General features: G+C 32.2%; 1 protein-coding gene and 1 non-coding gene across 8 annotated transcripts in view; one reads left to right on the plus strand and one right to left on the minus strand.

The window, feature by feature from the left end:
* The window catches only part of POT1 (protection of telomeres 1), an 84,418-nt gene that overhangs the window by 13,210 nt on the left and 43,917 nt on the right, over positions 1-27,291 (minus strand). For all 7 annotated transcript variants that reach the window (XM_060020822.2, XM_060020823.2, XM_069541020.1 and 4 more), the window contains 8 exons: positions 25,411-25,701; positions 20,369-20,524; positions 15,477-15,646; positions 14,057-14,145; positions 9,613-9,669; positions 7,620-7,776; positions 5,657-5,862; positions 2,399-2,534 (listed from right to left, as the gene is read on the minus strand). In XM_060020822.2, the coding sequence (XP_059876805.1) occupies positions 2,399-2,534; positions 5,657-5,862; positions 7,620-7,776; positions 9,613-9,669; positions 14,057-14,145; positions 15,477-15,646; positions 20,369-20,524; positions 25,411-25,701 (1,262 nt within the window). The remainder of the gene's footprint in view (positions 1-2,398; positions 2,535-5,656; positions 5,863-7,619; positions 7,777-9,612; positions 9,670-14,056; positions 14,146-15,476; positions 15,647-20,368; positions 20,525-25,410; positions 25,702-27,291) is intronic.
* Positions 25,192-25,298, plus strand: LOC132431416 (U6 spliceosomal RNA). The gene has a single exon (XR_009520723.1). It is a non-coding gene; the product is annotated as a U6 spliceosomal RNA (small nuclear RNA).

Here is a 27,291-nt window from a genome sequence, read left to right on the forward strand (position 1 = left end):
AAGGAGAAAAATGAGAACATTTTTATAAATTAATCCAATAGAAGACTGGAAAAAAAAATAAAGTAATAACAAAAAAAGGGGTGGGAAGAGAAACAATAATAGTATGATAAGTGGAAAACAACAAGAAATACAGTATAGAAATAAAACCGCAATGTTTCAGTAGTTCAGATGAGTATTTTAAACTCATCTATTAAAAAACAACTAAAACCTACTGATAAGTATTTATTTATGAGACCTACTAAAATATAACAACAAAGAAACATAAAAGCAATGGGATGAGAATAAGATACACCATGCAATTACCAACCAAAAAAACTCTGATATAGTAATAAGAAAACGAGAAAAAAATAAACCTTACAGCAAAAAATCACGATTAAAGATGAAGTCATTACATAAGGATATACAGTACAATGAATTCACCAGAAGATGAAATACCGAACCTGAGTGAGCAAGCAGAAAGGACTCAAAACATATAAAGCACACATTGACAGAATAATAGGTCACAAACCTACAATCACAGAGGACGTTAAGCACAGTCTCTAAGAAGTGATTAGACAGATAAAGTTACAAAGGAAAGATAAGTTTTGGATACGATTAACAAGCTTGTCTAATGGACATAACCAAACACTATTAAACACTAAACACAACTGTTAAAGAATACACATTCTTTTTAAAATCTATGTAATATGTACACATTATGAAGAAACACATTCTAGGATAAAGCAAAACTAAACAAATCTCAAAGAATCATTATGAAATGCAACACGCTACTTGGTTAAAAAGTAATCTAACTAAAATACAAACAAAAACATAGCACCTAAAATGAGTGTGTGGAAAAATTTAAAATACACAGTGAAATAATTCATGGGCCAAAGAAATCATAATAGGAATTGCGAAACATTGAGAAGTGACAAGAAAAACACTACATATCAAATCTTCGGTTAAAGCTATGGCTATTTTCTCAGGAGGTATATTACAGACTTAAATACAAATATTTAAAAACATATTAAAAATAATGAATTAAGTGAGGTAAACATTCAATTAAAAACATTACAAAAAAGAAATACCAAGGAAACCTATAGAAAGTAAAGGAAGAAAATAAAGTTAAGAACAATAATAAAAACAATAGAGAGCATCAACAAAAACAAAAGCTAGTTGCTTTGGCAAAAAAGTCCAAGGGAAAAAAAGGAGCAAATAATATGAAGTGGATTCAAGAACAGATGAAGAGGAGATTTAAAAATCATCAGAAAGTGCTATGAATTATTTTATCTCAATAAATTTAAATTTAAAAGATAAATGAAATACTTCTCTAGAAAACTTAATCATTAATAAAATAGATGCAAGAAGAAACAGAAATCCTTAAAAGATGTGTAACTAGTAAGAAACTGAAGCATTAGTTTCTGTTCCATTAAAAAAGCATCAGATACAGAAATCTAAGTAAAGTTTTGCAAAAACTTTGTCTTGTCAAACATTTTGGCAAATATGACTATATTAATATTTTAAAAATCTGTAAAACATAAGGAAGCATAGAGTTAAAAAGTACAGGACCAGAAGTTTGATGAAATGCACATAACTGACAAATGTTTAGTATCTCTTATATAGAAAGAATTTTTACAATCATCTAAACACACACACAAGAACCAAAACAGAGACCAGTAGTTGAATAGAAAAATGTGAATATGGAATTCACAGAAGAGAAAACCTAAATAGCCAATAAACATGAGACTTGTTTAAACTCCCCAGTCATCTAGGAAATGCAAACAAAAACAACATAGATACTATTTGATGCTCAGCAGTCTAACAAAATTACAAGTTAGACTAACACCAAGAGCTAACCCGGGGTAAACAAATTTTTACACACTGCTGATTGGACCATAAAATGTTACAATCATTAGAAAAACAATTTGGTATTTTCCAATAAAGCAGAAAATATTCTATAATCCAAGGTTTCTCAAAGCAGAGCACTTCCAGGGTGCTTGTTTCATCAAGTGGAAACAGAGATTCTATCTATATTGCCTCCTTCCAAACCTAGACATCTGTTTGTAGCTCCTAATGTGTTCTGATATCTTCCAGTTTCTCAGTGGCAACTCATTTATAACTTTGTGGCACAAAAATTCTGGAATTCAATCACTTAACTTTTACTAGGATACAGCTTTGAACTTTCTCTGTAACTAATCTCTAAATTGTTATGAAAGAAAGCAAATGAATATTAGCCTTTGGGACAGCATTAAACTTAGCATACTGTAGGCACTCAATATATATGGTATCCAAAGAATAGATATATGCCAAAAACTCTAGTACCTATAAATTGGTACTAAATAAGTATCCACTGAATATATAGTAACAAGTGGAATAAAGTAATAAATAAAATTAAAAATTCCCATTATTGAAGACGTACCCATAGTGATGTATTTTTCCTTGTATAAGGAATGGTGCTGAAAGGTCAAGGACTTCCAGGTCTTCATGGCCAGATCTCACAGGAATTACACTATGAAACTTGTTTGAGAGTTTGCAGATTTCATTAAGTGTACCTCCTATTAAAAGAGAACAAATAAACCCTTCAAGTAGTACAAATATAAAGTAAGCAAACTGGGGTACTTATTAAGTAACACATGATCAACAGTAAAGGACTAAAGGGATTGACAGAAAAAGACAACACATACCATGAATTTAAGAGATTTAATGCACTTATACATTTATTGTTAAAAATAATAATTTGTAAGCTTAGGATCCTATTCATTGATTAAAGCAAACACTGAGCAAAAATGCTGAGATTTGAGCAAAATATAAGGTTTGTGAAATATGAACTTTTAAAATTTATACAAATTGTTCTTTATGCCAGGAATACTTTGGTTCAAATGATCTAAAAAGAATGAAGTTGAGAGTCAAAATATGACAGGATTCCCATTATTAAATTTGCTATATACTACTAATGTCTAGACAACTTTGGTCTTGAGTTTGAAATAAATCTTTTCAGTTTAACACTGAATTTAAATATAGATGCAAACAGTTTATGTAATAGGAATTCCTGTAGAGTGTTTATTCATTTTTCCTATGGAAACCATCACACTTACTTACCCTAATGCTACAACAGGGTGGGTATTAAAACCATCATGTTGGCTGAGAAGAAAGAGTATGCTCAACGGTGCACAATTATTAAAAGGCAGCATTATCTCTGATTACTCAAACCCCCCGGTACCTTTTCTGGTGTATTTTTCACTTAGATTGATAATTCCTCCTCTCCAGGGAAAGAGAATATGATTTATAAAAATACTTCTGAGTATTTCCTAAAATTTGTGTAAAATTTGTAATGTTAAAATTCAATTGTGAGGAGGAGGCATTTCTGGCATAGCAGAGTAAGGACGTCCAAAAATACACTTCTCCATAATAGCAAAAACAACTGGCAAAAATTGTCAAATTCAACTTTTTCAGAACTCTAGAAATTAACCAAAGGCTTGCAACAATCCAAGGAGTGTTAATTCAAAAAAAGTGGATAAATCTTATAAGAACAGCAAGTTTCATGGCATTTTAACTTGCCCAGCTCCCATACCTCTTCCCTCAGCTCTGTGATAGCTGGAAACCACAGGTTTGCTGTGTCATCCTACAGTTAGATCTTAGCCTATGCTTAGAGTTACAATACTCAGAAATATGATAAAATAAAAATAGCTTAGATTTTGATGAAACCCTTTTAAAGTGCTTTCACAAACACTTTCATTTGACTTTTTTAAAAGGCTATGTAAGGTAAACTGTTACTACTTTGGATGTACTTATATATTCAATAAATATTTACTGAGAGCCAGTTACATGCCAGGTTTACTACTCTAGGTGCTAAAGATACATAGATTAAAAGAACATGTATTCTGACCTTGGGGAATTTACATTCTAATAAATAAACAAATCTACAAACAGATAAAAGACAAATATAATATAAGAAGTGCTCTACTAGAAGTTCATACAGCATGCAGTAAGAACCACTCAAATCTGCCTGATAAATCAGAAAAGTGCTTGATGCATGTAGGTGTTTGTTAAATATTTTATATGAATTGCTGAATAAAGGGAATTATTGAGTTTACTTCTGAAGACGTATTAGAGCAGAATTTCTCAGAACAGTGACAGAATGGCAAAGAGGCCCAGAGGAATATACTAGGTTTAGGAATTATCACCAGTTCAATATGGCTAGAGGGTGGGATGGGACCTGCGATAGGAGGTGAGACTGAAAGCTTGAGGGTTGACTGGTAATTTTAAAGATAGGATCAGGAACTAAGGGGACTTCTTTATTCAAGCTTCCTTTGGACCGTCAAGGCCAACATGGCTTCAGCACAGAATTCTGTGGGAGGCAGCAAAGCACAGAAGGAGCCGAAGGCATACTTGACATCCTCTGAGTTGGCCCTACAAGGACAGTTCTAATAAAGCTTGATGGGATCACAGCTTTATTTTATTTTTAGGCCATATAAATAGATTTACTCCATATGTATGTGTGTCTGTGTCTTTGTCCTTCTGTTTTTACATCTATCTCCTGGTACAGATTAAAATACTGCTAATGGAATAAAATGTCACATCTCACTCATCAAAATGGCCAAATTTTTTAAAGCTAGTATATTAGGAGGAGGGTAGGTGAACAGATAATCTCACATGCTGCTAAAGCATGTGCACATTATGATAACTTTACTAGAAAGTAATTGGGCAACATTCACTTAATTCCTTGTGCCCAAATACACTTCAGGCGGGAGATAAAGTTCATCACAGAGTTGCTATGTAAAAAACTGGAAGCAATTCAGTTTCACCACCCACTACTAGGGAAGACATTTATCTCCTCTGTGGTTCAGTTTTCTCATGTATAAAAAACAGCTTATAATAGTACCAACTTCACAGGACTGTTGTGATGATTAAATTAATTAGTTTCTGGTATGCTATAAAAGTATTAAAACAAGTGATGTTCATAAAAATAATATCAATGTTTATATACATGTGTATTCACATATATACATTATTTTCTAAAATGATTATGTGTTACTTTTATAAACAGAAAAATGCCAGGAATAAAAATGATCATAATCCATTGTAAGAAAGATCAGTTCATTCACAAAATGAAAGATTTCTCTAATGCAAATTAAAGATGATGGTCCCCTTTTATTATGGATTATTAGATAAATATTAGATAAAAATAAGACAAAAGTATAAAAGAAATGCAGAATTAAATTTGACTCAAAGTTTCATTCTCTTAAAATATGTCAGGTTATCGTTACTTGATTTAACTATCAATAGATGACTTTCACTCTATTTTTATGACACAAGAGTGACATCCAGAGGCCAAGATAACAGCAACTATACATAACAAGCAGCTTCTTGATTATTATTCAGCTCAGCAGTCACCTTGGGTCTCATTAAGATGACATGTAGGAATCCAACAAGATGGACAAATGCAAACACTTGAGTTTAATTTCAAAATGTCATTCAGATAAATTTACATATATATGTGTATATGTATGTATTTGAATCTAGTTGCTATATATATTACATTATTTGAAATTTAAATTAACAGTATTTTGACTTTACATGTCCCAGGTTGCCCCTAAAATATATTTAACAATAATCAATCAGAGAAACACATAAGCAAAAGCTATATTCTAATAGAACAGCAACTTAAATATCATACCTTCTATCAAAATTAGACAGTCATTTGAAAGTGGGAGAATACCATTATTTTTCACAAAATGAACAGCTACTTTTCGTTCTCCTTGATCTTTAGTGGTCCAGATATTTGAATCATATAATGATGTATTTTGTAGTTTGCTATCTGGGGTTTTGGTTGCACCCTCTTGCAAAATTATATCCAAATCACCCTCATGTGGAACTTCTTGCCTAAAATCATTGACAATGAAATAATACAAAGACAATTGGTATAAGCTTGGAAATTCAAATTTAACAAACTATCCAATAAAAAAATTGTTTATATGCTTATGAACCAGCTACTTATTTTAAAACATGGAGATAACACTCTGCAGATTACATGGCTCATTCAATAGAAAGATATTTGATGACATTTTATGGCTAATTAGATCCATATCATAATTACATTAACCACCAGCAATTTCCTTGCCTGGTTTTGTGACACCATTATTTCTAGCACCAAACTGTTCTCCTCTGTAAGGAATGCTAAACTTCCCAGCAGGAGCCCCGTCTTCACTCCAGCTAAATATGCACTTACCACTTAAGTAATATCACTTTCATAGGGTACCTACTTTGCAAACCAATATTCCATTTGATTCCTTTTAATCTAGAATATAATTTTCAAAAGTCATATGGTAAAATATGATACAGTAGAAATCGCATAATCTAGAATCAAAAGGTCTATTTCCTTGTCTTGGTTCTGTCACCAATCAGCTGTGTAAATTTAGGTAAAACCTCTTAACATTTCTAAGATGATTTCCCTATTTGTTAAAAATATTATCATAGAGGGTGGTTTTGTTTGGCAAAGCTATGTGATTTTTACAGGATCTTACGAACTATAATTTGATAATACTTCAAGACTATCTAAAATCTGTACTTATATTTTAATTCCAACTACCATTTCAAGCCAAAATGGGTAGAAGATGGTCCCCTGTTTTGTATAAGGAGATCTGATGATCAAAAATCTCCACAAACAGTATTATACTTAGATTGTGAAGGGGAAAATATATGTACATTAGTGTACACAGCACACACACAATGTACACACACATAAATATAATGGAGATGTATATACATGTTCATGTTACATATATAGAGGGAAGACAGTCAAATTGCATAAAAGAGGGATTAAAAATAATTTTCAGAATATGTCTTGAGTTAGTAAGTACATATTCATTCTAATGTCTTATAAATTTATTTACTTACTTATAAAATAATTGATGTTTAGAATAAAGCTTTTGAGGAACTGAGAAATCCTTAATCACCAACAAAAGTTCAAATTATGTCCACTGTGTGGTAGTTATTAAGCAGGACAGGAATATTTCCAACAAGGCTTTCTCTTAACACTTAATTAGGAATTTCAACTAACCAGAAATCTTTTCTATTTAAGGATTTTAGCTAACAATGGTTTACTTCCAAGATTTTTTTGTGACAAATGAGAAAGCCCCCCCCCAAATATTTTCTTTTTTTAAATTATTATATTTATTTATTTATTTTTTTATTGGAGTATAATTGCTTTACAAAGTTGTGTTAGTTTCTGCTGCACAGCAAAGTGAATCAGCCATACGCATACACACATCCCCTCCCTCTTTGACCTCCCCTCGGCCCCATCCCACCCAACTAGGCCATCACAGAGAACCCAGCTGAGTTCCCTGTGCTATACAGCTTTTCACAGTTATTATTTGTTTGCATTTATCAGAGCTACTAAATTGAATTTCAGATCTGAAAACAGCAACTACTTTTATTTACTATTACTAAGAAACATCAAAAGGATTTATTTTCTAAGAATTAGTGTTTTCTCTTAAAAAGATTACCATTCTTTCAAAATACAATACATTAAAACCACAATTTACTCATTGTCAGGACTTAAACTGACACATAAGAAAACATATATATATACACAAATTTCATGAAATGAAAACTTTGGTTTTGTTATGGAAAATACTTACAGTGAATGACACTTAGGACAATAAAGTTTAACAGACTGAAAGAGTCTTCTGGGCTTATATGACCTCAATTTTGCTCGGATACGATACTGTTGAGGAGCTTTTTGTTTCAAAATAGCACACAGTGGGGTTTTCTCCAAATACTGATGATCCGTAAGTACTATAAAGAATTTTTGAATTAAGTTAGAGAAATCTGCAAGGATATAAGTATATTCATGGCATGAATCCCCGTGAAACAAACATACACAATCAAATCCAATTAAGTTGTATTAATTGTCCATTTTGGTAACATTTTGCCATATTTATCATCATCTCCAACTGTCATTATCTCCATCTCTCCATATATACATAAACCTTGCAGATACGTGATAGTAACTTCCATACATTTTGTCCCTTTTTCCCTAAGTACTTCAGTATGTATTTCACAAGAACAAGCAATTTCATTAACATATTACAAGGTAATTTTCAACATCAGAACACTTAACACTGATTATCACGAATCAACAGACATTATTCAAATTTCTCCAACTATCCCCATAATGCTCTTATTTAGCATTTTATCTTCAGATCTAGGACCCAATCCTGAACCATGTGTAGCATTTATTTTTCCTGTCTCTTTGGAGTCCTTCAATGTAGAGAATGGTTCCTCAGCTCTTCTTTGTCTTTCAGGACGCTAATATATTTGAGGAGTAGAGGCCATTTATTTGGGTGTGTCTGGTTTTTCCCATGATCAGATACCAATTACACATTTTTGGTAGGAATACTACTGTGTAAGTGATATTGTGGCCTTCTCATTGCATGACATCAAAAGGCACATGATATCAGCGTTTTCATTCCTGGGTATGTTAACTTTGCTCAGCTGATTAAGGTGGTGTTCAGCAGGTTTCTCCACTATAAACTTATTATTTCTCCCTTTATAACTAATAAGAAAGTATTTGATAAAATATAAATATCCCAATTTCATTAAACATTTAGGATCCTGCTAGTTTAAGATCCATTGACGATTAGCAACTAAATAATTACTATCATGATTGAAAAATGGTTATTTTTCTCTAACTTCTTTATTCTTTACATTTATCTGCTGCCATTCTATTTTAAATAACAGTTTTCCATTCAACCTCATTTATTTATTTGTTTTGTTCATTTATTTACTATCCATATGGACTAATAGATTCCTACTTTATTCAATCAGTTCTATGCCATCACTAGTAATTTTTATTTTGATACTCAAATTGTATGAGATTTGACATCTGCCACCATTAACCTGAGAAATTCTCTACTTTCTGGCACAACAAGATGTTCCAGAATCACCTTATAATTCTCTTGTCCCAACCCTGGAATCTGCTATTTCTCCAAGAAGCCCTGATTGGGGATATTACTTATAAACTAAGATCTGTGCACTAGGTGTACTCATTGCTACTGGGTGTCCTTGTTTTTATGCCCTTTCATCAACAGAGCTCGGGCACATATGCACACATGTTCATACCTATACTTATACACGTGCACCTGCATGTGTATGAATGTATATGTGAGTGAATACATATATACAAACACCCATATATCTATTTCTGTATCTGTCTCTAAAACCATGAGTACATACTGACACCTCCAATTCTAATACAATACCACAGCTTCTTTCTTCTAGCCCATTTCATAATTATACGTCCTTTCTCCAATAATGAGAAACTCATATCTTTATAATAGTATATTACAGAATTTTATTTAATAGACTTGTGCTTAGAAATAGTTAATTTTTTTTTAAATCTTAGCTGAAGTATCAGAAGGTGGGTATCTGATAGATTAACTATCATTGCTTACATTAAAGTTTTGGGGCATATTTTAAGGAACTCCTTTATGGACACACCACTAAATACATAGTGTGAATTGATTAAAATTAACACGGATATGTTTTTGCCCTCGTGGATAGATAAGTATAAGGACAGACTTCATAATACTCACTCTTGTGCCCATAATACAAAAATGAAAATGGTCTTACTTGTAGCTGACAGTTGTTGACATCTTTCTAACTCATATAGTGATACTGATCCAGAGCCTATCAGGAAAAAAAGAAAGAGGAATTACAGTTTTAAAATCCATTAAAAGCTCAATGTGGCATTGAAAACTATAAAACATTACTGAGAGAAACTGAAGAAAATCTAAACAAATGGTGAAATTTGTTTATGGATTCATGTCATTTGTTCATGGATTGGAAGGTTCAATATTGTTAGGAACTGACATTCTTCCCAATAGATCTGTAGATTCAATAAAATCCTAATCAAAATTGCATAGGCTTTATTATAGAAAAGCAGATTCTATCACTTAAGTGGAAATGGCAAAGAATCTAGAATCTAATCTTGAAAAAGAACAAAATTGGAGCACTTATACTGTATGACTTCAAGATTTACTATAAAGCTATAGTAAACAAAAGAATATGGTACTGACATAAAGAATGACAAATAATATTATCAGAATTAAATAGAAAGTCCAGAAATATACCCACATTTACATGGTCATTTGATTTTTGATAAAGGCAGCAAAGCAATCCAAATGGAAAGCAAAACGCTTTTCAAAAAATGGTTCTGCAACAACTGGAAATTATATATTGGCCCTTTTTACTAACTGGAAATTAGTATGAGGGAAAAAAAATGCTTACTTCACACCACACTACTAAGTACTGAACACAAAGCTCAGAAGTAAATCCACATTTATACTCATTTGATTTTTGACAAAGACACCAAAGCCATCTTTAAAAAAAAAATGGTGCTGCAACTGGAAATTCATATTTTCAAAAATGTCTATGTCATACCATAATACTAAGCATTAAAAAGGAATAAACCACTGATATATGCAACATGGATGAATCTCAAAAACAAACAGTATGTACAAGAGTACATAACATGTTATTGCATTTATCTGAAGTTCTAGAACAGGCACAATTAATCTATGGTGGAAAAAATCAGGACTTCTGGGGTAGGGATGGGGGTGAGGATTGACTGGGAAAGAGCACGAGGGAGATTTCTGCAAAAAGGTAATGGTCTTGATTTTAAGAGGGACTTAGGTTTTGCATTTTATGTGTTAGCCAAAACTCATGAAATGATACACCTAGGTTGCCCATTTCATTGAATATAATTTACCTCAAAAATAAAAGAGAATTCTAAACAAATATTTAACTCTAGATAATGATGTTCATTCATTGAAGTGTTTAGGAGATGTACTTATGTCTGCAAATTACTTTGAAATGCATCAAAAAATAAACTGGATTGATGCATTAAAAAAGAGATAAATGACACAGCAAAGAGAATAACATGTTAACTAGAGAATCGGATGGTGGGTATATGAGTGCTGACTATACAATTGTTTCAACTTTTCTGTGTGTTCGAAAATTTTTCTTATGTTGAAAAAATACATTGAAGGGAATAAAGGGATAGGTGGATAAAATAATATATTTATCAAACTTAATAGGATGACTTGATGAATACCATAAAATATGATTTTACTTTAACAAAAAAAGCAAAAGTAGTGATCATAGCAATAAGTCTTTTTTTTTTTAACATCTTTATTGGAGTATAGTTGCTTTACAATGGTGTGTTACTTTCTGCTTTATAACAAAGTGAATCAGCTATACATATACATATATCCCCATATCTCCTCCCTCTTGCATCTCCCTCCCACCCTCCCTATCCCACCCCTCTAGGTGGTCACAAAGCACCTAGCTGATCTCCCTGTGCTATGCAGCTGCTTCCCACTAGCTGTCTATTTTACATTTGGTAGTATATATAAGTCCATGCCACACTCTCACTTTGTCCCAGCTTACCCTTCCCCCTCCCCGTGTCCTCAAGTCCATTCTCTACGTCTGTGTCTTTCTTCCTGTCCTGCCCCTAGGTTCTTCAGAACCATTTTTTTTTTTAATTTAGATTCCATATATATGTGTTAGCATACGGTATTTGTTTTTCTCTTTCTGACTTACTTCACTCTGTATGATAGACTCTAGGTCCATCCACCTCACTACAAATAACTCAATTTCCATAGCAATAAGTTTTAATAATGCTTTCCAAAATGAAGAATTTAACACTTTAAAAAGTATCCATATTTTGCAACTACTTTAGCTTACTACATTCTATTATATATAATAGTATGTTATATTTTTATAATTTATTGTATGTGGCATCATATACAAACATATGTATTACTTGTCCATCTTCCTCAACATCACTAATAAATGGTATAAGAATCCATGGCAAGAGAACCTTAAGCGAGCGAAGTATAATTTCAAAGAATCTGATTACTTAATATCTGCCATTCTGCATGAAGTTAAATAATAAGAAAATAGAGAAAATATTGCAAAGTATATACAACAATCTCCCACAAAACTGATAAGACAAAAAATAAAGAATCCGACAGCAAATCAGGTATAGGGTAAGAGCAGACAATTCAAAGGAGGAGTAAAAAGGGCCAATATATACGTAATAAGATTTTTAAGTTTCCATGTACTCAGAAAAAATAAATAAGATATCACCTTATACCTACCAAATTGTCAAAAAATTACTTATAGTGTCAACGGCCAATACCACTGAGAGTGTGAGGAAAGGACATTCTCCCACACTGTTATTTGCACATGAATCCTATGACATTTTGGCATATAATCTGGCATCATTTATGAAAATAACAGATGTGCTTACTCTTTGATCCTTCAACCCCACCTTTAGAAGTTTATTTTAGAGAAACAATAAGCATGAAAGTACAATTGTTCAAGGGTGTTTATTAAAGAAGTATTTGTAAGAGTAAGAAACTGGAAACAACCTGAATGTCTATCAAATGGAAAATGGCTTAATTAATAATGTTAGATTCATATAAAATATAATGTAACTATTAAAAAATGAGTTTGAGCTATATGAATTACGCCAGAAAGAGGTCTGTGATACACTGTTAAATAAAGCAGCTAGTCTAGTATCGTCCCATTTTTGTAAAACTTTTAAACAGAGGGAAAACTCGTATCTGTTTATGTAGAAGTATATATATTCATATAAACATGTTGATGTTGAAGAAATCACACTAAACTGTTAACTTTACCTCAGCGAGTGGGCATAAAGGCATGGGAAGGCTACGTACCTTGATACTGTCACATGTACTACTTTTGTAATTTAAAAACGATTAGAAAAACCTTTTAAAAGGAGAAAAGGGATTTCAAAAAGTATAATTACAAATTAATACTGTCTCCAAATGATTGTCAATTGAAGTAAACTGGCCTCCTAATGGCATCTTAAATAATCACAGATTAGGCCAAAATGCTATCACCAGCGTGCTAGGAAATATGAATAATTCTAAGGCAGAGAAAATGAAGAAATAAATATGTACAAAAAAATCAAATAGCCTGCATTTGAATCTGACTGACTTTGCCATCAGTTAATAGCTAAGTGACCCTGGACAAATTATATGACTCCCATCACTCAAAGCCTCAGTTTCCTTTCTATAAAAGGGAAGAATAATATCAACCTCATAGGAGTGCTGTTAGGATTAAATAATAATGGCTGTAGGCACTGACTAAGTGCCTATCAAGCCACACATGTTAATTTTAATGCTTATCATTACTGATACAGAAAGTAGGGAAGGAGTTAGGTTGTAAAAAAAAAAATAGGGGATAGAAACATGACATAGATTCTAGGTGTCAGAATGTATAAGCAAATACTGACACAAAATGGTAAAGAAAAAAATCTTACAGATTGAGTGTTTTAAAATTTAGATTTGAATAGTCACCTGTTCAGGTAGGCAATAATATAAATACACAACCAATTGTTTGTTAACATTTTGTAATTAGGTACTTAACTCAATAAAACTGGGAACTCTAAGATATGTATGATCAAAAAATACTTGGGCTATTTGAAATAAAGCAGCAAAAACAACCTTTGTTCCTTTTAGAAACTGATGAGCAAAACAGTTTACTAGGAAATAAATACAGATTTATAATAAATTCACATATAAACACATTAACACTACATATATCACAAATCAAGTAATCCCTACCACCGCAATTTGAAAATGTAACTATACAGGTAAGGGAGGAGTAACGTTTACCTTTGCACAGGACACTGATAAAGATTTAGCATGTTTCTTTACAATGAATATGGATTTAACAACAACCAAAAAATAGAGATAGGAAGATATTAAAAAAGAGAATTTATGTTGATAAAGTCATTTTACTTAGCAGAAACTAAACTGGCAACATTAAAAATTATCCTTACTCATTAGGAGCATGGGATTAATAAATAAACACCACTATATATAAAATAGGTAAACAACAAGGATTTACTATAAAGCACATGGAACTATATTCAATATCTTGTTAATAACCTGTAACAGAAAAGAATCTGACACTGTACACCTGAAACTAACACAATATTGTAAATTAACTGTAGTTTAATAAATTAAAAAACTGTCCTTACTTGAAATATTTGAAAAGCTGTCCTCATGTTCTGATTGACATATACCCTCTAAACGCTGATTGGCTGGCAAATCTACAGATTCTAAAACCCTGTAATTGAAAGAATAGAATTTTTAATTGCATAAAACAAAGTCAAACAATGATCAGTTTAGCTCTACCCAAAGAAACCAAGAGCTCAATGAAATTGTATAAAAAATTCTGTGTGTGTATGCATTTTTCAGGAGGACTATAGTTTTTTAACAGATTATCAGGGGATTCCAAGAGACCCTCAAATTTTAAAAACCTAAGTCTAGAAAGACACAAGTACAACAGTGGGATGATGAAATACTGCAAATAAGCTGGGTATTTAATGGATGACATTCTAAGTCAGAAAAATCTCATTCTAGACTCAAGTAGTGAAATACTATGTGGCTATATATTGCAATATGAGAAATAAAGTAGGGAAACTGATAGAATGTTATTAAAATAGCTAATTTCATTGATGATAAAATCATATTGATTTCAATATATTAAAACCTGGAAAATAGCTATGTCATTTCAATTTACTGAAAAGGATATTTTCTGTAACTCTTTGAAAATATGTAGAAGAATTTTTATTTCCCTAGAATACGGGTCGAAGAGTTTCTGCACACATCATTAACAGGAGTACTTCAAGGAAAAGGGAACTGCAAGTGTAGCAGGATTTAAGGTACTATTCACTTTCTGGGCACACCTAAAAGTTTTAAAAATATGATACCCTGAAATATTTCCATTACCTATTTTCTCGGTTATACGCACTTTAAAAAGGCAGTATTGGGGCTTCCCTGCTGATGCAGTGGTTGGGAGTCCGCCTGCCGATGCGGACGCGGGTTTGTGCCCCGGTCCGGGAGGATCCCGCATGCCGCAGAGCGGCTGGGCCCGTGGGCCTGTGGCCGTTGGGCCTGCGTGTCCGGAGCCTGTGCTCCACGACGGGAGGGGCCACGGCAGTGAGAGGCCCGCGTACCGCAAAAAAAAAAAAAAAAGGCAGTATTTTGTCCATGATTGATCAAGTATGTTTGGCACCCTAGACATATATATCAAGTTTTCCAGACTTTAGCTAAGCTCCAGTTTCCACTGTTTGTTTCTGTACCTGGAGAAGGTGGCAAATGGTAGAAGAACATGAGTGCAAAGAGTAGAGGTAAGAGCATAAGTAACTATTGGAAAACCTAGACTATAAACCCAGCTCTGCTACTATGTAGCTATTTGAACCTACAATCACTTGATTTGTTTCATTTGGTTCATCTATTTAAAAAAATGAATAATGAATGGCAAGGAAGGCTCTGAGGATCAATTACAAGAGACCTCTTAGAGCCCCCCTTCCCACCTCAGAACAATATTATCCTAGAAACCAGCTTAATTAATACCTTATTTACAATTTCTAAATAGGTTTATAATATGCTTACTTTTTCAGTTGATCCACATCAGAGTTACTTTCTGGCAAGACTCTGATTCCCCGACCGTAACTGGTGCCTCCATGGAGATGAAACTCTAGGGCTAAAAATGTTGCCAGGTTCTCTGAATTGACTGACTGAAGTTTGGTATGTAGGCTATAAATTCTAAGAAAGCTTCCAACCTAAAAGCAGATGATTTATTATTTAGAAAATGGAGAAAAATCACACAATTTTTGATACAATATTTAACAACTAACATGGGGCACAGACCAATAACCCGGGATGTTGACTCATCAGAAAGGAAAGTGGTATGTTCTACTAATGTGTACTCAATATCAGCCCCAAGGACACTGCATCAAAACCAAAACGTCCGTGTGTGTGTGTGTGTGTGTGTGTGTGTGTATGTGTTTGTATACATACATATGAATGTATAGATATGTATGTATTTTTCAAATGTAAAGGCATATTTCCATTTTAGAGATATTAAAATGTTAAATAAGTTTGAGTCTTAGCATTGGTAAGATATGGTAGCTAAGAAACCTATTACCTACATCAAATCCAAGCCCTCTATTTGATTAAGAACCTATTTGGTTAAGGTTTCTGAAAATAACCTACTTTAACTAATTTAAGGTAAGATTTAATTAAATATGATCACTAAAACACTCTCATTATAAGAATACTAGAAAGTATGTTTAAATGTGCTATTCTACCAAAATAATAAACCCCCTCTATTCCACAAGTTCTATGGAAAGAAAATTTCTGTAAATATTTTTGTCTGTACACCATAATGTGAAACACCTTCTATGAGTTCAAATATAGATTTAAACCAATTATAGTTTTGAACGAAATGTCCTATAATTTTAGATGTTTTGCTAAACTTAGTCTTAAAAATATCTTTAATTACGGAGTATTTGATATTCTTTTAATGCAGAAGACTTAAAAAGAGACAGATGCAGAATGTTTATTAAAGAAACTGACACATACTAAAAGGAAGAAGCTGTATTACCTAAATCACATTTTTATGAAGAAAGAGTTATAAACAAAAGGAGTTAGTTACCAACTAGGAAATTTAATTCATTTGTATAAAGCAGCACTCCTGACTGCTGATGACTGTGGGACTACCATTCTTTTTTTCCTACAAGGTCAAGATTAACCGTGGTGAGATTCTGTGTAACAGAAAAGCTATACATGGGGGAAAATAAAGAAAGAGAAGGTAGTAAACCAACCTCCCACCTCTGCTTACTGCTGTTTCAGTTCATTGTATTTCTCCTCATCACCCTCTGGATGTGATGGAGGAGAGAAATGGGGGGAAAAAATAAGGGGAAAAAATCCACACTCCCAGAGCTACTCCTTCATCCTCAAGGATCTTTTTCCCATCCAATCATGGGTTTTATAAGGAGGTAAGGCACTTAGTCTTTTCTTCTCTGACTTCTTCCACTGACAGAACAGCAGGGGAGCAGGGTAAATAGAGTCAGAGAAGGAAAACACACACACACACACACACACACACACACACACACACAAGATGACAAAACTGATTTTCCTCATGTTCTCCAAAGTAAGATGATGGAAGGAAATATGTCTATTTCTATTTGTCATAGAAATATGACAAATAGAATATATGTCTATATTCTATTTCTATTCTACTTTTATGTCATTCTTTTTGAACATTTATTACTCTGTAATTCTTTTTAATATACATAATATATTAGTGCAGTAAATGTATATAATCTACAAAGGACTTAAAGAAGGCCAGACACAAGGTGAAAGATACCATAATCATAAATGAAAAGTTTCAACATTATAAAGATAATTTCCTAATTAATTATTCTTTAAAATCAATGCAGTTTCTATCTAAATCTCCAGTGCCTTTCAAGGAATTGTAAAAACTGATCTGAAAGTGAACAGTCAAGTTACTTTTGAAGACTGACCTGGGAGTGAGGGCTTAACCTATGAAATATCATTTAAAAATAAAGGTATGATTATTAAGACAGGCTGGTATTAATGCAGACACATATATGAACACGGATAAATCTTACAAATATAATGTCAAAGGAAAAAAGCAAATTATAGAATGATACATAACCATATGCATTTTTCAGACAAAAGTATATAAAATAAAAGCATAATAAACATGGGTGTGCACACGTACATGTTAGGATAAATAAAAAGGATATTTGGGAGCAAAAAATTAGAACAAGCAGAGGTACAAAGAAGGTTCCACATGTAGAAATTTCATTTCTTAAAATTAAAAGTACCTGAAATAAGTGTGCAAAACATTTAGAAATGTTAAGTTTGGATGATAGGCATGTAGATGTTTGTTATACTATCTTCTTTACTATTGTATTTCATAATAAAACAAAATTATACTTTAAAGACCAAGAGAGAATTTTATATATATAGGCTATGAAAATGACAAACTGTTATTTCCAGAAATTCCTTCTGGAGGCAGCATTGTATATTTTTTTAAGCTTGCTAAATATATTATAAAATGTGCCAGATGCTCTGTTATAATAGACAAATACGTAACAAACAAATCGTCTTATTGGTAATAACAAAAAAATTATAAAACATACCTCTAAAAATTGTTGTAAAAGCCCTTTTTAATACAGAAACAGTAAAAATAAAGCAAAGCAAACTGGCTATTAAGAAATGTTTATTCCTTTAGAAATAATTTAAATATTCCTTATAAACTTTCAAAAATTTCCCTTTAGGTTTAATATTTTTAATGACCTGTATGTGTCTGAAAATAACCAAAATATAGTTCTTGGGTCACTGAATGCCAAACATAATTAGAACTACGTGTGTTTTACAATTATTTTTAAATTGTGTCAGAATAAGTCTGGGGATTGAAAATACACTGCTTTTGTTTGTAGACAAAAGGTTTGAAGTGTGTGTGTGTTTTGTGTGTGTGTGTGTGTGTGTGTGTGCAAAATGTTTAGGGAAGGAGATAACTTACTTAAAAAGCAAGGTTTAGGAAAAATGTTACGGGCAACTTTAGCTGTAAAATGTATCGTATATAGAGTTCAATTATATTGTGCTTTACAATTGCCTTAACTGTCCTCTTTATTACATAAAATAAAAATCACATTTTTTTCCTGTTCCTATTCAACAAAAATACACGTAATCCATGCATTTCAATATAAATATGCAATTTTAAGCAGTTATCGTCGAGTGTTGACAAGAATTAATTGATATCAACATCATTTGACTCGGGGCACTTCTTAAATAAATACGAAATGGTTAGTATAGAGGTTGCCTCAGAACAAATAAAATGTGATGTCAAGGTACATTAAATAAAAGCCTACAGTTATACTACTTACACATAGAGAAAATCCTTTTCATTTTTCTATTACATTGTAGATAAATGTCATGATATCTTTAGAGAAAAATTAATTGCCCTACATTTTCTTAATTATGTATGCTCATAGCACCCTCTAGTGGGTGAGATAAAGCAGACAAAGGAGATGAAAAAAATCTGAAAAAAATTCACAGCGCTCATTGATTCATGCATTCACCAGCAGGTATTATTTACTTAACCCTTACTACATGGAAAGCACTGTGGCAGGTGCTGTCCAGGACTTGGGACAAGGAAATCAGGACAAGAGAGAGGAACAAAAGACCTATAGAAACAGCATAGGGAAAGAGAAGGGAATTAAAACAGTGAAAGTCGAATCTAAAATGTAAATCTTTTTCATTCGTAAAAGAACTATATCTGTATTTTAAAAAGACTTTAGAATTGGCTTTATCATTACATTTATTTTTGAAATAAGCTAATCAATGCAGATAAAATCAAGGAAAAGCATCAAAAATATATTTTCAACAGTCAATTTTCTGATATGAAAGGTATGAACACACTCATAAAGGACAAAAGAGTACAGTTATCACCTTCCTTGACCTGGACTTTAACCTAATTTATTGAGTTGGGTGGGCTTCTTTGTAACACAGTGTAAAAGTGGAAATATTTCCTTCTCCAAGAACATTTATTTGCAAAAAAGAAACCGGGCACTAAAATTCAGATTTAAAAAAATTACAATTCACTTTCCCTATTTTCTTCCCATAAGTAGGTTATATACCTCCCTAAATGTAGGATGGAAGCTATTTGCAATAAAGAAATTCATTTCTTTATACTGCTTAGGAAGATTAGCTCTGGAAACAGACATACATTCAAATACAGGCTTCACGCAAGTAAGTGCGAAATCTTGGGCCTCTGAGTGCCTCAGTTTTCTCATTTGTAGAACAGAAATGATGATAGTACCTACAGCACAAGACAGTGCTAAATACATATGAAGTGCTTTAACAAATGTTACTATTATTATCATTATTATCAATGACAGCATTCTTTGCAAGAAAGATTACTTGCAAATAAATGGCATGGTAAAATGAAGAAAAATATTCCTTAAAATGTTACTAATAAGCAAGAAGTGCGAAAATTAAGCAGCGTTATTTTACCTAGAAAACTGCATCTCAAAAACAGTGAGCAAATTCTAATAAACTGTATGGTACACACAGACAATTTATCAATATATTTTAGAGGTGGATTAAAAAGTTGAAGACTGGATTTTATCAAACCAAGTAAAAGAGCTTATCATTTAAGTTTACAAATATTTTATACATCCTTTGTTATTTTAAAGCAAATTTTATGGCAGAAAAAAATTTTTCTTTCCATAGTAAAATTGGGCACAGCTTTAAGATGTTCAGGAAACATTCTTTAACTTTAAAAAAGCTGTTCAACCCATTATAATTTAATATATCGTCTAATAATTTAAATACACATTTTACAAATTAAAGAAAAAAATTAATCTGGAGTTAATTTCTAGACCTCAAATATCATCTAACATGTGATTTACCCTAAAATTTATAAAAATACAAAAGAGCAAAACATGCTTGCTACACAACATCACCTTTAAAGATTTGGCCACTTGAACATGGTTGTCATAGACTAAAATGTCTATTGTCAGATTCTGCACCCGGTGGATGTGACTTAAATCACCTTCAAGAACAAGGTCTTGTATTAAGACTCTCCAAGATGGGAATGGGGTCCTGGTGCCATCCCATACCTGCATAAGAAGTAGAACAAAAGTTTAATGATCTTTTTGTAAAATTGTGGAGGCTAGAAGAGTTTTATTTGCTGGTAACATAGCTTAAAAGTAATTAAATATGTTCCTCCAAATATCTGTTAAACTTTGAATATGATGTATATTCTTTCCTGATTGTAAAAGGACTACATATGTATAGGTAATGAATAAAATGTAAGGAAAAAATTTCAAACAGCTATGAGCTTGGAAAAACTATTAACATATTGTTGAATTTACTTATCTTTTTTTTCTTCTATGTAGTTATAATATATATGTCTATTTTTCTTTTTACCAAACTGGCATTCTATTCTGCTTTTCATTTCTTAATTCATTGCTGGGCAGTTTTTCAGGCAATTTAAATATTCTTCTAAAATAGGATTTTCAATGGCTTCACATAACATTATAGATGCAAATTTATTAAACCAATCCCTTTTTTGGCCATTTGTTTCAAAATTTTTGCTATTTTAAATAATTTAGTAATTACCATCTTGTATATAAACCTTTACAAGTATCTCTGCTAATTTTCTTAAGTATAAATTCCTAGCTTTTAGGGAACTAATCTGACCTCTGCCCATTTTTCCACTTTGTTCTGATTTGGAAAAGGCCTTTGAAAGCACAGATATGAATATTTTGTTTATGTTAGATGTTATGAACACAAGTGAATTACAATCATGGGTGATGGAAAGGGAAAGGTAGGTTGGATTGCTATTTAAGTCACCTTGAGGTAAGGATGGGAACAGGGGCCCAGGACGAGTATGCACTATCCCATCCTTAAGACCTGAGTTAGCCTGTGCTGTGCTAGGGTTGGAAGAGATGAGCTTGAGGCTATGCTATGCTATAGAAGGGCTGGACAAAAGACATTTGGAGAGAGGTGAGAATGCCTCTGCATGTCAGAAGTTTGGCTGGGTAAGAGTGAACAGTCTACTTAAATAGAAAACACCACATTTCCTTTTCTTTTTAACTGTTATTTTTTTTTAATTGAAGTATAGTTGATTTACAATGTTGTGTTAGTTTCAGGTGTACAGCAAAGTGATTCAGTTATACACACACATAGACACACATACATATATCTTTTTCAGGTTATTTTCCTTTATAGGTTATTACAAGATATTGAATATAGTTCCCTGTGCTATACATAGGTCCTTGTTGCTTATCTATTTTATATACAGTCGTGTGTATCTGTTAATCCCAAACTCGTAATTTATCCTTACCCCCATCCTTTCCCTTTTGGTAACCGTAAATTTGTTTTCCATGTCTGTGAATCTATTTCTGTTTTGTAAATAAGTTCATTTGTATCATTTGCTTAGATTCCACATATAAGTGATATCATATGATTTTTGCCTTTCTCTGACTTACTTCACTTATTACTATAATTTCAAGGGCCATCCATGTTGCTGCAAATGGCATTATTTCATTCTTTTTTATGGCTGAGTAATATTCCACTGTATATATACACCACATATTCTTTATCCATTAATAGACATTTAGGTTGCTTCCATGTCTTGGCTATTGTAAATAGTGCTGCAATGAAAATTGGATGTATCTTTTCAAATTAGAGTTTTTGTCTTTTCCAGATATATGCCCAGGAATAGGATTGCTGGATCATGTGAACTCTTTTTTCAGTTTTTTAAGGAACCTCCATACTGTTCTCCATAGGGGCTGCACCAATTTACATTCTTAACAACAATGTAGGAGGTTCCCCTTTCTCCACACCCTCTCTAGCACTTGTTATTTGTAGACTTTTTAATGATGGCCATTCTGACCAGTCTGAGGCAGTACCTCACTGTAGTTTTAATTTGCATTTCTTTAATAATTAGTGATGTTGAGCATCTTTTCATGTGCCTATTGGCTATCTGTAAGTCTTCTTTGGAGAAATGTCTATTTAGGTCTTCTGCCTATTTTATGGAAAACACCGCATATCTGTACAGGTATCTGCCAGGGTCAGATTACAGAGAAAGTACTGAATAATGTTGGTGACAGTGCTAAGTTGTAAATAAACAATCATGAGTTTGTGTCACTCACTCTGTTTCCTAAATTATTCAAAGAACCAGGACAATCACTTTGGGAGTAGTAACATTATGTCGCATTTTTCTTCACTTGGAATTTGTTCTTTCATTTTGTGTACATGTTTTTGAGACTTTAAAATGGCTTTACAGACCAATCCGTGAGTCTTCTGAAGGAGGGGTTGAGAGAGTAGAGTATAAGTCAGACCTTGTGTTGAAATTCTGGAACTTTTGTAATCTTGTATCAAAACTCAATCTGTTAGGTATCTGCATATTTTATACAGATCTAATTCTTTTTTCCAAATAGATAACAATCACCATTTAACAATCCTTTGCCAATTTGAAATGTTAATGTTATTTTTATTATTATAGCAGCACGGGGACAAGAGAGGAAGTCAAGGAGAGAAATTTTTTTACTATATATCACTTTAAAATACCTTTTAAATTTCTGGGCAATGTTAAAATTACCTATCCCCAAATTAAATACCTTATTAAAATACTACCTCAAACTTTCTATAATTGTTTGTTAATTTTTCAATTTCTTGACTTGAAAGATTATTCTGATATGCTATACTTTTTTTCTTTCTTTGTTCATGAAGACATTTAAGGCTCTAAATTTTATCTTTGAGTATACCCCCAACCATAGCCTTTAATCTCTTCTTATCAACATTATAGTCTTAATAACCTATAATTAAAATTAACTTCTTTTAGAAACAACAGTATGTGGGGGAATCATATCTGCTAGAATAATTAAAATGAATGTATTGTAGTTACTAATAAAGAGACCAATATTAGCATCATATCTCAGTTGAGACAGGAAATAATTACGCTATATTCCATGCTGACCAGAACTCATTTGGAGTAAGGTCTGGCTCCTTCTGTTTTCAAAACAAAATTTTAAAAAATTATTCATAGTTTGGGATAGGAAAACCAATTTCAGAAAAAAAAATCACTTAAAATTTGACTTCCCATAGATAAAATGAGCAAAATATTGCTATATAGTCCTCTCAATATTTTTTGCTATGCATATAATACATTTTTAGTATCTAAATGAAAGCACATTAATCACTAAAGAGAATATTGTGAATTTCTATATCAATAAGTATGTCTACAATGTCATTTTATAGTCACACAGTATTCCACAACACATAAATAATTCACAAAATTCTCTATCGCTAGTATGCGAGTTTTTTCTGATTTTTGTTACTGCAAGAAATATAAGGATAAATATTCCTTTAAAGGCATTTTTCCACATTTTAAATTATTACTATAAAATAAATTTATGAAAATAGAGTTTGAGACGAAGAGCATAGAGAGACTTTTGAGATTTCTTTTAAACTGTCCTCAAGAAAGTCTTACTAATGTAATTTCTTACATTCACTTCTGAATGCTGTATTTTAAAATAATATCTACATGAAAGCTGTTTTTATTTATCCGAAAAGGCTATCTATAAAAATGGGATGCAGGCATGTTTTCTTGCTTTAGAAGGAAAATGTAGATTCAGCTACGTCAGCTAAAAAGTGGCAGGTTTTATCTCAGAATTTAAGAATTTACGCTCAATACAGCAGCCGAAAGGTGGAGAATACTTCTCTGCACAGCTGATTTGTTGTCACTGGAAGTGTTTGGTGATTAGCAAACACTCATTTGTTAAATATGTCACATTGGGCATAAAGTATGACTGGCTGACCTCCTCATTTTGTTTGGATGATTTTATGTTGCTTTAGCTTCAATTTTGTCATACTTAACTTATTTATGTTTTTTTATAGCATGCATTTACTTTTTCGGAGTATTTCATGTGTATATAAATATGTGCTATTTTCAACTTCAAAAACTTTGTATTTTATTCAATAATTTCTATCTTCACTATTCTTTAATATGGGCAAGGTATAACTGATAATAATGCTAAACCCCAATATTTGTCCAAGGGCCACTGTACTCCATTTCCTGTTGCATCGTTCCAAAGAGTCAGAAGCTAAAGAACCAGAGAAGCAGGGCTGAAGCAGTGTTTGTTTAAATGCATCCTGCCTAGGCTAGGTAGGTGAGGATGGTATCAGACAACTGTCCTCTCCAGAAGCTATTCATGAATAAATTGGGATAGGTGTAAACAAAGATTAGATGGGTCTTATGTCACTTTTTTTCCTACAGATTTAAGAACAAAATAAAATATAACAAGAAAAATAAACACATCAAAACCATCCATCATCTACCTATGAAGCAGACAGTGAAATAACATGGGAAGAGAACCCAACATCAATGCGCCAAGAAGAAGGCAAATGAGTGAGAAGGAAGGCTACATCTTGATAGGGAAACAGAAATATGCATTTTTAGAGCTGCAACTTAAAAATAGCAATAGAAAACAACTCATTTTGCTAGTACTAATAAATATATAAACACAATATAAACAGTACTATATTTAAAATGTAGATCTGGTAATACTATTTTTCTCTAGAAATATAGGATAAAGAAGAGAAGTTGAAGAGTAAAGTTGCATAGAAATTACAGGCTCATTAAAAATGGTTAGATTTTAAGTTCTTAGTACACAGTATGCATATTTATTCCACCAGAATGCTGAAAATATAAGCTCTTTACAGGCTTATAGGTCATGGTAACTTACAAACAATTTCCAGTATTTAAAAATATCTACCTGTGCTCGCTTTGGCAGCACACATACTAAAATTGGAACGATACAGAGAAGACTAGCATGGCCCCTGCGCAAGGATGACACGCAAATGCGTGAAGCGTTCCCTATTTTTTTATAAACCAGAAACTAACACACCATTGTAAAGCAATTATACTCCAATAAAGATGTAAAAAAATGATTAAAATGATAAAATAAATACATAAATAAATTTAAAAAAAATCTACCTTTAGAAGAAATGATGCTCCATCCACTTCTGCTTTGCCCAAGAGTTGACAAGTCAGGTCAAAATACTGCATTGGCTGGACATCACACAATTTCACTAATGTTGAAGAAGGTGAAATATGAGTAGATGCCCAAACACGTAACGCTTCTACCATTTTGTGGTCCTCAGCGGTGAAGTTAAAACACTTGCTTGAAGTACGAGGTATGATAGGAGCTCCCAAAGTTCCCTCAAATGTTAAAGACGCAAAGCCAGAGCTGGTGATACCCTGAGTCTCCTTTTTATATACTTGGATCTAAGAAAGTGGCAAAGTAGAAAACAAAACAGAAACAAACAAAACAGGTTTACTGATCCAGAACCTAGGAACTGGAAACACTTGTGAGATTATAAAATCCTGCCAGCATAGTTAATAGAGGACATAATTCTTTAAATATTTCATTTAATTAGCATATGAAATTATAAAATCTACTGGGCTATATCAAAATCCACAAGCACCATGTAAACCGTAAAACACTATACAAGATTATTTTTATTTTTTAAAGAGCTAGGTGGCAGCCTCCCTAATACTATCAGGCTTGCAGTTTTACTAACAAAACATTTATTAGTTTTTTTATTAAGGTATAATTCATAAAAGGATAATAAGTAACAGTTATTTATGAATATTATAGGGAAAACTAGAACACTTAAAATATAAGAGTTTGAAGTGAGTAAAATGCAGCTGAGGCTAAGGGCTCATCAGTCTGACTGAGACAGCTGGGATATGTCTTAAAAACATTGGCTTTCTGAATTTCAAGGCTCAGTTATTAGATGCACATGCATTTATGACTGTTATATCTTCTTCATAAAGCAACCCTTTTGAACTTATGAAATACCTCCTTTAGTCTCCTGTAATACTGTCTGATATTAATAAATGTATTTATATATTTACTGGAAATTAGAAAATATATTGAACTGAAGGATACTTAAGCTGTGATGTGCTAAAACTTGTTGGATATAACTAAAGTAGTATTCAATACATAGAGAAAAATTTACAGAAATAAGTGAATATTTTACAAAAGAAGAAAGGTTAAAAATCAGAAATTTAGGCTTCTATCTCAAGAAGCTGCACAAAGAATATTATTTCAAATCCAAGGAAAGTGGAAAGAAAACATAATCAAGGTAAGAGAAATAGAAACATACAATAGAGAAAATCAAAGCTAAAAACTGGTTTTCTGAAGAGATTTGGAATTCTCTTATATCTCTAATGGGAGTGTAAGTTGGTAAAAAACACTTTGGAAAACTAAAGGCTAATATATGCACAACCCTGAACTCACGAACCACACTCCTTGGTATACAATCAACTGAAATGCATATATATCTATGCATTATACAATATATAATATGTAATATATATTATAATTACATATAAATGTATACATTATATTACATATAATTATATATATTCAGGAAAAGGTATGTACTAGCCTGTTTATAGCAGCATAATAACCTCAAACTGAAAACTACCTAAACGACCAACAGAATAAATATATAAATTCTGGTGTATTCAAACACTGGCTGGACAGAATACCATTTAGCAGTGAAAATGAACAAAGTAAAACTATATGTAATAGTACAGTTGACTCATACAAGCATAAGCCAGAAACTAAAAAAAAAACAAAAACAAAACCCCCCCAAAAAACTATAGTGTATTTCCTTTATATAAAGAACAAATACATAAGAAACTATATATGTTGTTACAAGTTGTGAGATTATTTACTCTTGGCAGGGGGGAGTGTGAATGACAACCCCAGGTAGGGGTACAAAGGACGTTTCTAGAGTGTTAGTAACATGAGCATGCTAATACTGCGAAAAGAGAGATGTATATTTTACTTCAGTTAAACAATAG

The sequence above is a fragment of the Delphinus delphis genome, chromosome 9 (assembly GCF_949987515.2).
Source record: "Delphinus delphis chromosome 9, mDelDel1.2, whole genome shotgun sequence".
Lineage (NCBI taxonomy): Eukaryota > Metazoa > Chordata > Mammalia > Artiodactyla > Delphinidae > Delphinus > Delphinus delphis.